The sequence below is a fragment of the Lolium rigidum genome, chromosome 1, assembly GCF_022539505.1.
Source record: "Lolium rigidum isolate FL_2022 chromosome 1, APGP_CSIRO_Lrig_0.1, whole genome shotgun sequence".
In the NCBI taxonomy this organism is placed as follows: domain Eukaryota; kingdom Viridiplantae; phylum Streptophyta; class Magnoliopsida; order Poales; family Poaceae; genus Lolium; species Lolium rigidum.
This window is the reverse complement of record NC_061508.1, coordinates 290703935-290718732: the sequence shown is the minus strand read 5'-3', so window position 1 is coordinate 290718732 and position 14798 is coordinate 290703935. Positions and strand designations below refer to the sequence as shown.

The window sequence follows — 14798 nt, the reverse complement described above, 5'->3', positions numbered from 1 at the left end:
TGGTACTCCTATCCGTCCAACAAAGGAAGTTTCAAGTTTATCTAAATCTGGATCAAAATTTAGATAAAGTTGAGACATCTTTTATTAGCCGGATGGTTACAAAAGATTTGTCAGGGGACTTCATGCTATTTGGGTAAAACTGAATTTCGAATTTAAACATATGATATGAAAAGGTTGTTTATTTAATTCTGGCACGGCCTCTATGCTAGTTTCTAGAATACACGAACAGAAATACGGGTTCGCACCGGACCGGAACCCGGTTCTGCCAGACGACCATAATAAAACCACAGCACCGCACAGGGCGAGATTTCAAGTCCTCCTTCTGCTCCGCCTTCTTCTTGGGAAGGAAGCAAAGCCGATCCGCCGCCGCCGAGGAAGCGATGGCCGAGGCCGACGATGCCGCGGCCGCCCGCCGCCGCACCGTGGTCACCGACTACCGCAACAAGCTCCTCAACTGCCGGGAGCTGGAGACGAGGGTCCGCACAGGTAACACGATGCCCCCTCCCTCAGTCCTCTGGATGCTTGTTCGATCTCTAGGGTTCAGACTAGTTGACTCGCTCCGAGCTACCCGCGGGCCCTGGATAGGGTTGCTGGCTACTGGAAGATAGGATCTGGTTTTCCGTGATTATTTAGGAGGGTTGCGGGCTAGGGTTTTCGGTTTTGACCAATTCGAGTTAGGGAGTTGCGCGCTTGGGCCTGCCGCGAGGACGCCTTGGCTGTTCTTCTCGGCTAGGTTGGTGGTTGGTTGCTAATTGCTCGCCGAGGATGTGATTTTAGGTTGGTAGGGTGTTGTGAACTTGATGCGGGCCTCGATTTGGGAGAGCTTCAGTGGATTTCACAAGATGGGAACATGAGGAACTTGGGATGAAGTGTTAAACCGTCAGATTGTCAAATTAGATGTTGGCAAAATTTAGTAAAAACATAACGATACCAAACTTTTTTGTTTTGTATCTATCACACCTTAAGGTGTAGTCTGTAGATGCTCTGGGCCTCACCAAACAATGTTGCATTGAAACTAATTGTATAAGTAAGCCGCAGCTAGGACCAAGCATAGCCAGTAGAAAGAGTCCAAGAACATCCAAGGATGGAACCCAAACAAAGGAAATACTACTAGCTAGGACCAAGCATAACCACTAGAAAGAGTCCAAGAACATCCATGGATGGAACCCAAACCAAGGAAAGACTACTCTATACATGCTCATGTTCATAACCATGTCACTAGCAACCCAATACAAGGAGCGAAGGAGAAAATAGAAAAATAAACAGACACATAAACATAGAACTTGGATACATAGACCACCAAATCTGAGATCGTTGACACCTTAACATCACAGAATTAGAACTTCACAGAGGAAAGAAGAGTGACTACCCAGTATCTCGATCAGGTGAGCAAATAATTAATAATCTTTTGAGCCAGGTTTTAATTCCTAGTTTTGCCTCGGTCTAGCGCCTATATTGCCTAAGCGCATGCCTAGGTGTACTTAAGCTCATGTATAGCACGATTAAGCGCTAGGTGTTTTGCTGTCGCCTAGCACCTAGACATGCCTTTTTTAAACCATGCTTTTGAGATTGCAATTGCCTCAACAGATCATGAAAACAAAATAAACTAGCCAAATGTTATTATGATGTCCAGGTTTAGCACTCCCGACAAACTACTGACTTCACATTCTAAACAAATAACAGTTCAAACTTTACCATCTCTTGGAAGTAACCTCACAAACAAATGGACCAGAATAACCAACAAACAGAATAGAGCAAACTTCTCAAAGTATCGTAAATACTCATCCTGTCGTAATCTACTATTAAAAGTGAAACATGTAATGGAGCGATTTTCGTCTCTGACTGACAGTAAAACAGATTGAAATGCGTAGTGATCTTCTGTAGTTCCTTTGATCTGTGTGTAATTACCTCTAGAATCTGCATTTAATCCTTGTCAAGTGGACTGACTGGGATTGATTACCTGACCAAGACATTCCTGTGCCTTTGATATGCCAATTATCTACTCAATCTAGCACATGCATAATAACTTGTTTCACTGGTCCTGTTGTCCACATGTGCAATGGTTCCTGCTTGGTCAATTTTTTAGATAATGATTTTGTTGAACTATGGATGACATTATTCACAGTTTGTTAGATAGCTGTTGTTTGATAAATTTACTTATTTATGTGCAGCTAGGGAGAACCTAAAAAAGGCAAAGAAAGATTATGATAAAACAGAAGATGACTTGAAGTCTTTGCAGAGTGTGGGCCAAATCATTGGTGAAGTACTTCGGCCATTGGACACTGAAAGATGTAAGTGAAAAGGCTTTTTTTTTTTGGTTTTGAAACAAAAATTTCTCTGTACAAACAATGATACAAGACATGCATTCTATTCTTAACAATCAATTTCATCATCATATTGCATGTTATTCTGTGTAGCAACATGAAATGTTTATACTCATGGTAATAAACCTTTTCGTTCTCAAATTAGCGACTGAAACCTGTTTTTGTTGAAGTTATCGTCAAAGCCAGCAGTGGGCCACGTTATGTGGTTGGCTGCAGAAGCAAAGTTGACAAAGAAAAGCTGACAGCTGGAACGCGGGTTGTTCTTGACATGACAACTTTAACCATTATGCGCACTCTACCACGTGAGGTATATGGGTATTGGCTTTTCATCTATGGTTTAGTTGATTATCTTTTGAAGTTCAGTTTGTAGCATGACGGGTTTATTTGCTAACTAAAAAACATGAATAAAGTACTAATTTTCCTTTGCTTAGGTTGATCCGGTGGTCTATAACATGCTACATGAAGACCCTGGCAATGTCAGTTACTCAGCTGTAGGTGGATTATCAGATCAAATAAGGGAACTGCGAGAGTCTATCGAGTTACCGCTTATGAATCCTGAACTCTTTCTCCGTGTTGGGATTAAACCGCCAAAGGTAGTTTGAAGAAAATTTGTTCTTTTGAGATAACATACTATGCTGTTAGCTCAGAGAGAAGCATGCAATTTTCACAATCTTGAGATGTACTAAATACTGCTTTATTCATTCAAGGGCGTTCTGCTCTATGGCCCACCTGGAACTGGGAAGACATTGCTTGCTAGAGCTATCGCTAGCAACATTGATGCAAACTTTTTAAAGGTTTGGTTTTTTTCTTTAATGCTGTTACATGTTAGCAATCTCTTATTTGGACATCTGTAATATAATATTTTGAACTAATTTGTATTGCTAATGCAGATTGTTTCAAGTGCTATCATTGACAAATATATTGGTGAAAGTGCCCGTCTTATAAGAGAAATGTTCAACTATGCACGTGAGCATCAAGTATGTTTGATTATGCTTTGTTTCTATATGTATCTTTTTCTGCTAAACATTTCATTTTTGTTGGAAAACTATTAAAATCAGAACAATGTAAACAGTAAACTGCATTTCTTCTCTCGTGGCCAAATATATTTTGCTTCTAAGTTTGTGCATGAAGTAGCTGCAGAAAGTCGATTCAGTAGGCGAACACTAGATGGCACCCTAACTCTAGATGTACTTTGCCAGAGAAATCAATGGAAACATCTTCACTTTGAAGTCACTATGCATGTCTGAATGGCACTCTAAGTTCTATGTTTGTTTCCGTAAAGCATATAATTTAATGTACCGTGTAGTGTGTACCGAGGTCACTCATTAATGTTTTATCTTTTTTTTTCCTGATCCTTTTGTCTAGCCATGCATTATTTTCATGGATGAAATCGATGCCATTGGTGGCCGAAGATTCAGTGAGGGCACTAGTGCAGATCGTGAAATCCAACGGACATTGATGGAGCTCCTAAATCAGTTAGATGGATTTGATGAGCTTGGGAAGGTACATCTTTTTTCTTTTCTGTGTGCACGTGTTATGACAGCATGTTATGGTAAAACATATTAGCAACTATGATTAGGTATTATACAATGATACTGATACGATGCTTACTTGTAACTAGATGATTTTTTGGTTGATCAATTGTAATGGTGAACTAGTTAGTTAGTTATGGAATCAATCTATCTTAGTTGTCTTATGAGCTACTCCCTACGTCCTAAAATGAGTGTCCCAACTCTTTCTAGATTTGGAGGTATGTATCTATAACTAAAATACATCATGATACATCGGAATCTAGACAAAGTTGAGTCACTTATTTATGGACGGAGGGAGTACCTTCTTGCCTGCAAGATAAGGCTATTGTATGGAGCAGCTTATTGCTCATCAGGCCAGTTGTGGAATGGGAACTTCTGTGTAGAAACTTCAGAAATGTATTAAAACAAGACCTTGAAAATTTGAAGATATGCTGGTTGTCACTGATTGCTTGTCTAATATTATGGCGTGCACATGTTTGGTGATGTACTTAATGTCTCTCCTTTTAATGTGAATTATGCGTAATAAGAGTTTTATGTGTAACAAGAGAGCTCTTCTGCCTATACAGGTCAAGATGATTATGGCGACCAACAGGCCTGATGTCTTGGATCCTGCACTCCTTCGTCCTGGACGCTTGGACCGGAAGATAGAAATTCCATTGCCGAATGAGCAATCGAGGACAGAGGTGCTGAAAATCCACGCAGCTGGTATCGCCAAACATGGTGAAATTGATTATGAGGCTATTGTTAAGCTCGCTGAGGTAGTTTATCTCAGTAACCTATCTAACACCTTGTAATGCTCTGTTATCTGATTATCTCTGAAGCCTTAACACCTATGCACTGTGGTTCCAGGGCTTCAACGGTGCCGATTTGCGCAATGTCTGCACTGAAGCTGGCATGGCTGCCATCCGGGCAGAGCGTGACTATGTCATCCACGAGGACTTCATGAAGGTGGGACATTGCTGCTATTTTTCTATCTGCATCCTAACCAAAGGAAGCCAGTACTCACCATGTTAGTTTCGTGACAAAATGATTGCAGGCGGTGCGAAAGCTGAATGATGCCAAGAAGCTCGAGTCTAGCGCCCACTACAGCGCAGACTTTGGCAAGGAATAAGAGATCAGAGTAGGACACCACTGTCTAAACTCGAGATGATTTACTGAGCCTTTACTTCTACCATGGCGGAGTTTGTCATCCTGGCAATACCAGAGCGATCATGTACGTTTCTGCATTGTATATGCTTTGGGATGTATGCCCTTGCCGCACAAGTTCGTCTCGGCTTCGTTGAAAACAGATTCCATGTACACGCCGGTGTTCATTCTGAAACCGGCCTACTTGAGCGACAGCTATTCTTAGATTTATAACGTTTGCTTCTCCTAGTTGCTTGGAATCAAGAAATGTTGGAAAAATGTAACAATTGCAACTTGTGTTTCTGTCTTCTGTTACTCTACCTGGAATTAAGGAATGTCCAAGAAGGAACATTTGCAGCGTGTGCTCCTCCCTATTACTCTACCTTGGAATGTGCAATGTTACTTTGCCCTGTTGTTAGGGATATATTCCTTCTGTGCTGATAATGACCTGATTCATGTGGACTTCTGTATTTTACAAACATGATCGTGCTGAACGAATATCTGTGGCTGTTTGGCCAAATTTTCCCTCTATCTATGGCTCTATCTGAGGTATATCTCGTTACTTTTCCACAATAAATTCCTGTTAGGAGAATGTTATTTTTTCAGACGGATAAAAAGGAAACGTGAAGCAGCCCAAGCAGGTCGGAGTCGTCGCCGCCACGCGTTGGGTCGAAACGCCTCGTCCTCTCCCATCGCTCCATCTCCGTCGCACCAATCTCGAGGCTGGAGGCGCGCTCAAAACCAAAATTAGCGAGCACCTGGCCGGACGCGGGGAAACCGCCCCCATCTCTCATCTCGATTCGGCACACAAGGAACCAAACCAAACATGGCAAGCCAGCTTTGATCCATTCCCATCTCGATTTCTCCGTGAATTCTCCGCGCAACAACAGGGTCGGAAAGATCGATCTTTGATCCCCAATTCTGCATTTTTCCATATATACGTTTTGATCGCATGACAAAGCTCAAGAGCGTGGCGTCCACGGTGGGGGCGGCGGAGGAGTGCGCGGGGAGCGCTCGGCAGATTGCCCCGTCGCCGATGAAGCTGCTGGTGCGCGTCGTGGAGGCGCGGGGCCTGCTGGCGGTGCACGTCAACGGCACCAGCGACCCCTTCGTCAAGCTGCAGCTCGGCAAGCGCCGGGCCAAGACCACCGTCGTCAAGAAGAACCTCGCCCCCGTCTGGGACGAGGAGTTCAGCTTCCTCGTCGGCGACGTCACCGAGGAGCTCGCCGTGTCCGTGCTCAACGAGGACAAGTACTTCAGCAACGACCACCTCGGCAGGGTCAAGGTGCCCCTCTCCCAGGTCATGGACACCGACGGCCTCTCCCTCGGCACCGCCTGGTACCAGCTCCAGCCCAAGAGCAGCAAGTCCAAGAGGAAATGCCGCGGTATCTACCTATCGCTGCATTCATCTACATCGTGTTTTTGCTCTTTTGCGGTTCTGTTGATTCGGTTATTGGTTGAATTTGTATAAGCAAATCATGATATATCATGCACAAGTAAAAAAAATGCATATTCTGGTAATCTTGGGACCATCTAATTATCTTCCATCTGCAGGGGAAATCTGCCTGCGCATATCCCTGTCCACACGAACGCACATGTCCGAAGAATTGCAACCTCTACCGCGCCCCACTTCGGACGGCGTATCATCCAGTTCAGACAGGTCAATCGGGACCAAACGTGGAGCTCTGTCAACCACCAACAGCTACATTGACCTCTCAGCCGTGGCCAGCTTGGACCGAGGATCACAGAGCAGCTTCGAACGATCCGCGGATAGCTTCGTGGACCAGCCACCCCGGAGCAGCATCGAACAAGCAGTCACCGAGCCTGGAACGGCCGCTGAAACTGATGCGACGGCCAACACGTCGTCGATGGTGGAGGTCTTGTCTCGCTATTTCTTTCGGAAACCTGTCGACGCCGTTGTGCCTGCAGTTGTCTCCGACGCTGAGTCGGTGGTGGATCAGTCCCCAGAGCCGAAAGTGTGCTCTGAAGAACGTGAAAGTCCTGAGAACCGCACGCCACCTGAGTCGAGCCTTGATGAGCTACTGAAAATCATGGAGTCCAAAGATCAAGGCGCTGAAATGCCAGCCAAGCTGTCTAACGGCGTTCTGGTTGACGAATCTTACGTCACTGCACCAGCCGGACTGAATACGCTCTTGTTTTCTCCAAATTCAGATTTCTGGCCGGCAGTAGCAGAACTTCAAGGAACAAGTGGATTTCAGATTGAACCATGGAAGATCGATAGCAACGATGGTTGTTTGCGAAGAACATTAACTTACATAAAAGCAGCGAGTAAGCTGGTTAAAGCTTGCAAGGCCACAGAAGAGCAGAAATACTTGAAAGCAGCTGGGAATTCTTTTGCTGTTTTGTCTATTGTTAGCACTCCTGATGTTCCTTGTGGAAATTGTTTCAAGATAGAGATATTGTACTCTATAACGCCAGGTCCCCAGTTATCATCTGAAGAGCAAACAACACATCTTACTGTAAGTTGGCGGATCAACTTTGTTCAGAGCACAATGATAAAAGGAATGATTGAAAATGGGGCAAAACAAGGCATGTCAGAAGGTTATGCACAATTTTCTGAAGTACTGTCCCAAAAGTTTAAAATAGCTGAGCTTGATGATGCTAATGCAAGCAAAGCAAAGATTTTAGCTTCACTGCATACACAAAAAGAACCGAGCTGGAGGCTGATTGTCCGCTTCCTCGGGAACTTCACATTCATAGTCTCTGTTATCGTGGGGCTATATATTATAGCACACCTTCATTTATCAAAGCCCAAAGCGATGAATGGGCTTGAGTATTTTGGCATTGACCTTCCCGATTCAATTGGAGAGGTCGTGGTTTGTGCTGTGTTGATCCTTCAGGGACAGAATATCATGAAAGTAATGAAGCGCTTTTCGAATGCATGGAAACAAAGAGGTAGATATCTCAGGAGCCACTATGTTATCTACTCTGAAACTGGTTCACATGATTATGTATGTTCTTTATTAGATTTATGCTTATGTTGCACATGCTGTAAGAGTGAAAGCGCTGTTCTAAAACTAGATGAGGTGAATTGTCTTCTACTGCAACCAAGGGACATTTTGCTCTCTATATAATGTTCTGATATTGTATTGCTACTTGGTTTCCTTTATAATATCAGTTGCAGTTAAGAATTATTGGCCTTTAATTTTTTCCTTTATTAGGTAGTGATCATGGAGTCAAAGCTCATGGAGATGGTTGGATACTGACTGTTGCACTTATTGAGGGCAGTGGTATAGTAATTGGTGGTTCCTCTGGCTTATTTGATCTTTATGCTGTTTTTACTTGCAATGCGAAGAGGAAAACAAGCTCAATTAAATTCCACACCTCTGATCCAAAATGGAATGGTTAGTTTCATTCCCCTTGATGTTGTTTTGTCGGTTTGTCCTCAGCTGTGAAGAGCAGGCAATCTTTTTTGTTATAGTATCGCATTAACTGACCTTCTCATATGCATAGAATGTAGCTGACCCATTTGATGCTTGCATTTCTAGAGATATTCGAATTTGATGCAATGGATGATCCACCATCAAGGATGGATGTGGCTATTCATGATTCTAATCGATCCGATGGAGATCCCATTGGTCACGCTGAAGTGAACTTTCTGACAAGCAGTTTGTCAGATTTAACTGACATATGGGTTCCTCTAGATGGGAAGTGTGATCCAGCAAGCAATCCTAAGCTACACTTAAGAATCTTCTTGAACAACTCAAGAGGAACTGAAGTTGTCATGAATTACCTGTCAAAGATGGGGAAAGAAGTCGGTAAGAAGGTAAGGACTTCGACAACTTTTTGTCCAAACTTCTTTCATCATATCTTTTATTTCTGAAAGTACATATGACACAATGTGTAGATAAATTTGCGGTCAGCTCAAACAAATTCAGCATTCCGGAAGCTTTTTAACCTCCCTCCAGAAGAGTTTCTCATTGATGATTTCACCTGCCATCTAAAACGGAAGATGCCACTGCAGGTATTACTTTTATGATTGTTTTCTTATGCGCAAGATGCTATAATTTGACTTGTCAAAGATTTGGTATGTTGTCTGACGTAATACTTATATGAGTTCAACATCAGAAGAAAGAAGACCTGTTCATGCATTACCATACTACCATGGAGAATCACCGCGATAGTTTTGCATTCATTTGACTCATTTGACATTTGCCGCTATTTTGTATTTTCTCCATTTTGTGCTCTCTATAGTAACAAAGAACCGACTCTTTTTCTTTTAGGGGCGTCTCTTTTTTTCTCCAAGAATAATTGGATTCTACTCTAATATATTTGGTCACAAGACGAAGTTTTTCTTTTTGTGGGAAGACGTTGATGATATCCAGGTTATCCCTCCTACACTGTCAATTGGCAGCCCATCCTTGATGGTCATCCTGAGAAAGGATAGAGGGTCAGAAGCAAAACATGGTGCCAAGGGAACAGATAGCAATGGAAGACTGAAGTTCCATTTTCAGTCCTTTGTTTCGTTCGGTGATGCTCACAGGTATCTTTATCCTTCATTTGTATGCTTTTGAGGTCCAGTGAGACATCTGGCCCAAACTTATACAGTATTATTTTTTCAGAATTTCAGATCCAAATTTCGAAACAAAAGAAAATAATTAAGATATTGTTTCCTGAAGTTCAATAGATAACCTGTTCACGTGTAATCTGGCCTGATGTGAATACACTTTGGTTCGCAGTCTTGAAGCCCGAAGCTGTCTTGGCCTGATAATGAAGAAAACTATAAAAGAATAATATTTTGTATAGTTAAGTATAGTTTTTATTATATACAAAAGTATGGTTGTAAACATAGGAAATTCTGAACATTATAGGCTTTTCGGAGATTTGAACCTAAGGCTGTTGAGCTTGGCTCGTGCAGAGCAGTTAAATTGAATTTGATGGGGATTTTTTCTTATGAATATTAAAACAAGAGTTTGCATTACGATAGGTATAAGGGTCTTGACCACAGACGTCAAATCCCGATAAGACAAGGATTTAGATGCTAGGCCCCGGGAGGCCCAGCACTTCATCTTTGGTTTGTGCCACCAAAGCCTGCCATGCTCTGTCTTTATTGTTGAAGACATCTCTTTTAGAATTCCCAAACTGCCAAGATGAGCACTTAAACTGGACGATTTTTAGGAACCGCGCAATACTTCATATTCAGGTTCTTCTATACATCCACAACCTCATGGTATATAAATAAGCAAACGGAGTAACAATACATTTATACTTTCTATCGATTATAAATCCGCTGTTCGTATTTTCGAATTCTTGCCATGCTACTACCTACTAAGCTATTCTGCTGGTTTGCCAATGAATTTATTACACTGATAAACCTTTATCTGACAGAATAATTATGGGGATTTGGAAAATGCGGTCACCGGGTCCAGAACAGAAGGGGGAGATAATGGAGGAGTCTGAACTGAAAGAACTCCCGGCCGAAGAATCAGGGTCCTTATTTAGCCATGAAGATGTCAAAATGTCTGAAATATTCTCGTCAGTTCTCTCTGTGGACGTGAGTGTCACTTTTACCTTCACACGAGCTTGTCACTATCCGTTTTCACACTAAATAATCTGTTTTGGGATTCCCTATGCACATCTGTATTTTCAGGTTGAGTCCTTGATGGAGATGTTTTCAGGAGGTCAGTTGGAACACAAAGTGATGCAAAAGACTGGCTGTATGGATTACTCGTCAACAGAATGGGAACTTGTAAACAGAAATATATACCAGCGGCAAATCAACTACAAGTTTGACAAAGCATTGTCTCGATCTGGAGGAGAAGCAAGCACCACTCAACAGAAGTATGCCCTAGTGAACCAAGATGGGTGGGCCATTGAAGAGGTGATGACACTCCAAGGTGTTCTACTTGGGGACTACTTTAGTGTAAGAAACCCTTTCCATTCTTCTATGGTCTGGTACATATTTCAACTATTACGGAGAGTTTCTGACCATTCTGAACAACTTTGTTGTTAGCCTTAACTCTGAACTAGACCATAAACTAAAGTGTTATTATGTGTGCTTGTTCTCTAAATGTTTGTTGCTGAACTTGTATGTAGAAATTTTTTGATTACAATTTTGTTTCTAACAGCTCCAGCTAAAGTACCATATGGCGAACGTGCCAGCGAAACCAAACACCTGCAGTGTGCAGGTTTTGTTGGGGATTGCCTGGTTAAAGAGCACCAAGCAACAAAAGAAGGTCACAAAAAATATCATGTCGAATACCTCTAATAGATTGAAGGAGCTATTTTCTGAAGTCGAAAAGGATCTTACGTCAAGAAACGGTACCCTTTTTAGCGCATCTCTTGATCCTTACCGTTCTTTATATGATCCTAATATCACGATAAAGTCATAGCAGAACTCGCATCAAATTAATGCCAGGAAAGCAAATGTATATGATCTTTTTCATTCCTACCTATGAAATGAATTATTACCACTGAGTGGAAACTAAGAAAATAAATCTGGTGTAGTTTCATATGAACAGTGACAGAAAAAGACTGAAACAACTCCCTTCATTTTGTCTCAGGCAAGAATGACACTGATTTTTCTGTCTGTGACAAATTTCTAGGTGCAAGCTAACCTGTGTACAGCACTAACAGTAGGTTGACCATTCCATCATTGCAATTCGTTTTAAGAGCCCAGCAGAGAGGGGAATAGGCAAAGTGTACATCTCTTGCCGTCTGCTTGCGGTGCGACATGCTTCAACTATTGGCAACATTTTTTGCAGTAGTTGCACAGACGGAGAAGTCTGACAGCGCCACCACAATGTAAATAGCTTGTTTCAGAAACAGTTCGTTTTTCTAAAACAATTTCTGATACAGCTTTAACCAGTTGCCTCATAGGAAGTAAAGTAGAGTTGTATACGCACAGCTGACCTGTATTAGACAAGTGTTATAGTAAAAGGAAGCTAAATTTGTTTCACAAAGTTCTTGTCAGAGTTCGCGTGCTGTACCGTGAAACAATCAAACAAATATGTGATATGTCATACATGTATACTATTTTGTTCTTGTTCATTTTTCTGTACTCCTGTCAAAGTTCTAAACAGTGGCTGATACCGACATATTTAGCATATCTTATCTTAAGTATCATTTTCACACATATATGTCCGATATAGATGATATATCAGCTGACATTTTACCAATATTTTGCCTGACATCTTGGCAGATATGGACAACTGTGTATTCCCTCCATCCACAAATAAGTGCATGATTACTTGTCCTTTGTCAAACTATTTCTAAGTTTGATCGACTTCATAGAAAAAACTAGCAATATCTGTTGCACGAAATTAATATCACTACTTTGTCAAGCTGAACAAAATTTGACTTAGGATAAAGCTAAAAGTACACTTATTCCTCAATGGAGGGAGTAGGCAACACATTTTTCAAAATATTTACATACATGCCTAATATACTTTCTTCTGGTATCTATATATCTTACATAGACAAATCCTACTACAAGTCACGTGTTTCACATAATTGTTTTTCCAACATTTTTTATTACTTTTTCGAAAATGGGCACTTTATTACTTAACGCAATAGACCCGGCCTCTGCATAACTAAGATGCACACAGCCGCACAAATATCTGTTACAAAACCACAGTGGTGTTCGACGACAAAAACAGAGTTCGTGGAAGACAAAAAGACTAGCTAGGAGGATCTAGCCGAAGGTCACACTGCCACCCATGTTGGGAGAAAATATCCCTCGCTGTATCCTCCAACCGTGAAGACACCTCCGTAAAGAGGTCTCAGTGCTCCACACGCTGCAGTGGCACCCATGAACGAAGTGATATGGGGTGGCCCGATATTCTCAGTAAGCAACGGTGGTGATGATGATCACGGGGTGATGGCAGCGGAGAAACACGACGATGAAGTGGATGATAACTTGTATGACGCAACGAGATCTCTCGATTGGTCCCCGTCGCCAATGCAACAGCTCTCAACCCTGCAAGATATTCGCAACTCCACACACTTGCGCACGTAGCCGCCGACCACGAAGCGGTAAGTTGCAACCGTCTAATTCCCAATGGAACAGCAGATCACACAAGACTTTTTCAGGATCTACACAATATCAAGCAATATGGTGTAGGGATTCAATAGTTTTGCTAGAGCAAACAACTAAGAACTAGGGTTTATCTTAAACGTGGTCTAAAGCAGCTAGGGGGCGTCCTGGGCACTTATATAGGCGTCCGGGACGAGTTCTGGTCGAAAAGATACAAGAATAACCGACCCAGAATAGATCTGGTCGAGACAGACTCGGACCGGTCCGGTCCGGGATCCGGTCGACCGGGCCGTGGACCGGCCGGTCCGGTCAATGGTCCGGTCAACCGGGCGGCAACCGGGAAACTGCGAGCTTCCGGTTTCCGCCGGTACGATGCACTCCCTCCGGTTAGCGGCCGGTTGACCGGGCCAGGGACCGGGCGGCCCGGCGTGGGGGCCGGTCTGACCGGGTGCTGGACCGGCCTGGACTTCTTCTTCTCCTCTCGCGCATTCCTCCCGCTCCTCCCTCGCGCGTCCATGAGATATCTTCATGTCCAGCTCCTTGTCCAGCTTCACGTCCATCTTCACGTCCATCTTCACGTCCAACTGCTCCTCTCCTCCTCGTGCGATGCTTGTCTCCTCTTCATACCTGATGATACATAAGTAATAGGATTTAGGTAGTATAAAGTTCTCATCAATCAAGGTATCGTTTAGGAACAAGTTCACCTGTTGTTTAAGTAGCTTCGCACGAGCTCGTGTCATTGGTCCAATCCCGACTTCATTGGACTTGAGCTTCACGACAGGTTCATCTTCGGCTGGTAATGACGGAGGTAGTAGTGAGGTAGGGATGTCCTCATCATCTCCCCCCCCCCTTCAAAAAGCGTCGACCCCGACGCTCCAAGGTCTTCTCCGTCATATGGTGTCAAATCAGCAACATTGAAAGAATTACTGAGACCAAACTCATCCTCTGGAAGATATATCGAGTATGCATTATCATTGATCTTGGCAAGCACTTTGTAAGGACCAGCACCACGAGGCTTCAACTTAGACTTCCGCAGCTTCGGGAACCTATCCTTGCGAAAATGTACCCGCACCATATCACTAGGCTTGAACAACATCTCTTTGCGCTTCTTGTTCATCCTTGCAGCATTGCTCTTGCCTTTCTTCTCTATCAACTCTTTAGTCTTCACATGGATCTTACGCACAAAATCTGCCCTCTTGGATGCCTCCATATTAACTCTCTCATGTATGGGCAAAGGCAACAAGTCAAGTGGAGTAATGGGTTTGAAACCATACACCACCTCAAAAGGACACAACTCCGTGGTAGAATGTACCGCCCTGTTGTAAGCGAACTCCACATGCGGCAAACACTCTTCCCACTCCTTCAGGTTCTTCTTGATCATGGATCTCAACAGTTGTGACAAGGTTCGATTCACCACCTCGGCTTGACCATCGGTTTGGGGATGACAAGTAGTACCGAACGGTAGCTTTGTCCCTAGCTTTCCCCAAAGTGTCTTCCAGAAGTAGCTCATGAACTTCACATCACGATCGGAAACAATAGTCTTCGGGACTCCATGTAGTCGAACAATCTCCCTGAAAAACAGGTTAGCAATATGCGACGCATCGTCGCTTTTGTGGCAGGCAATAAAGTGTGACATTTTAGAAAATCTGTCCACTACCACAAATATAGAATCATGGCCTCTTTTAGTACGCGGCAATCCCAACACAAAATCCATACTAATATCTTCCCAAGGTGTAGTTGGTGCCGGTAACGGAGTATACAAACCGTGAGGCTTCAGACTTGGACTTGGACTTGTTGCAAGTAATGCACCTCTTCACATAC

General features: G+C 43.0%; 2 protein-coding genes across 2 annotated transcripts in view; both read left to right on the top strand.

Annotated features, from left to right (window-relative positions):
* Positions 1-356: 356 nt before the first annotated feature.
* Positions 357-5341, top strand: LOC124695824 (26S proteasome regulatory subunit S10B homolog B). Its single transcript, XM_047228642.1, has 10 exons — positions 357-486; positions 2172-2291; positions 2495-2631; positions 2756-2917; positions 3032-3118; positions 3215-3301; positions 3690-3827; positions 4423-4614; positions 4706-4804; positions 4893-5341. The coding sequence occupies exons 1-10, from the start codon at positions 381-383 to the stop codon at positions 4965-4967; spliced, it is 1203 nt and encodes a 400-aa protein (XP_047084598.1). The 5' UTR covers positions 357-380; the 3' UTR covers positions 4968-5341.
* Positions 5342-5933: 592 nt separating this feature from the next.
* Positions 5934-14798, top strand: part of LOC124660063 (C2 and GRAM domain-containing protein At1g03370-like) — a 27782-nt gene continuing 18917 nt past the window's right edge. The window contains exons 1-10 of the mRNA XM_047197859.1: positions 5934-6366; positions 6536-7897; positions 8164-8346; positions 8491-8768; positions 8850-8966; positions 9226-9485; positions 10331-10496; positions 10593-10865; positions 11071-11263; positions 11506-11528. Of these exons, the coding sequence (XP_047053815.1) occupies positions 5934-6366; positions 6536-7897; positions 8164-8346; positions 8491-8768; positions 8850-8966; positions 9226-9485; positions 10331-10496; positions 10593-10865; positions 11071-11263; positions 11506-11528 (3288 nt within the window). The remainder of the gene's footprint in view (positions 6367-6535; positions 7898-8163; positions 8347-8490; positions 8769-8849; positions 8967-9225; positions 9486-10330; positions 10497-10592; positions 10866-11070; positions 11264-11505; positions 11529-14798) is intronic.

Bases quoted from the DNA above. Each gene is read 5' to 3' on its own strand.
- LOC124695824 (XM_047228642.1), top strand. From the start codon at position 381: ATGGCCGAGGCCGACGATGCCGCGGCCGCCCGCCGCCGCACCGTGGTC. The intron at 3,828-4,422 runs GTACATCTTTTT...CTGCCTATACAG, and splicing joins GATTTGATGAGCTTGGGAAG to GTCAAGATGATTATGGCGAC. The intron at 4,805-4,892 runs GTGGGACATTGC...AAATGATTGCAG, and splicing joins TCCACGAGGACTTCATGAAG to GCGGTGCGAAAGCTGAATGA.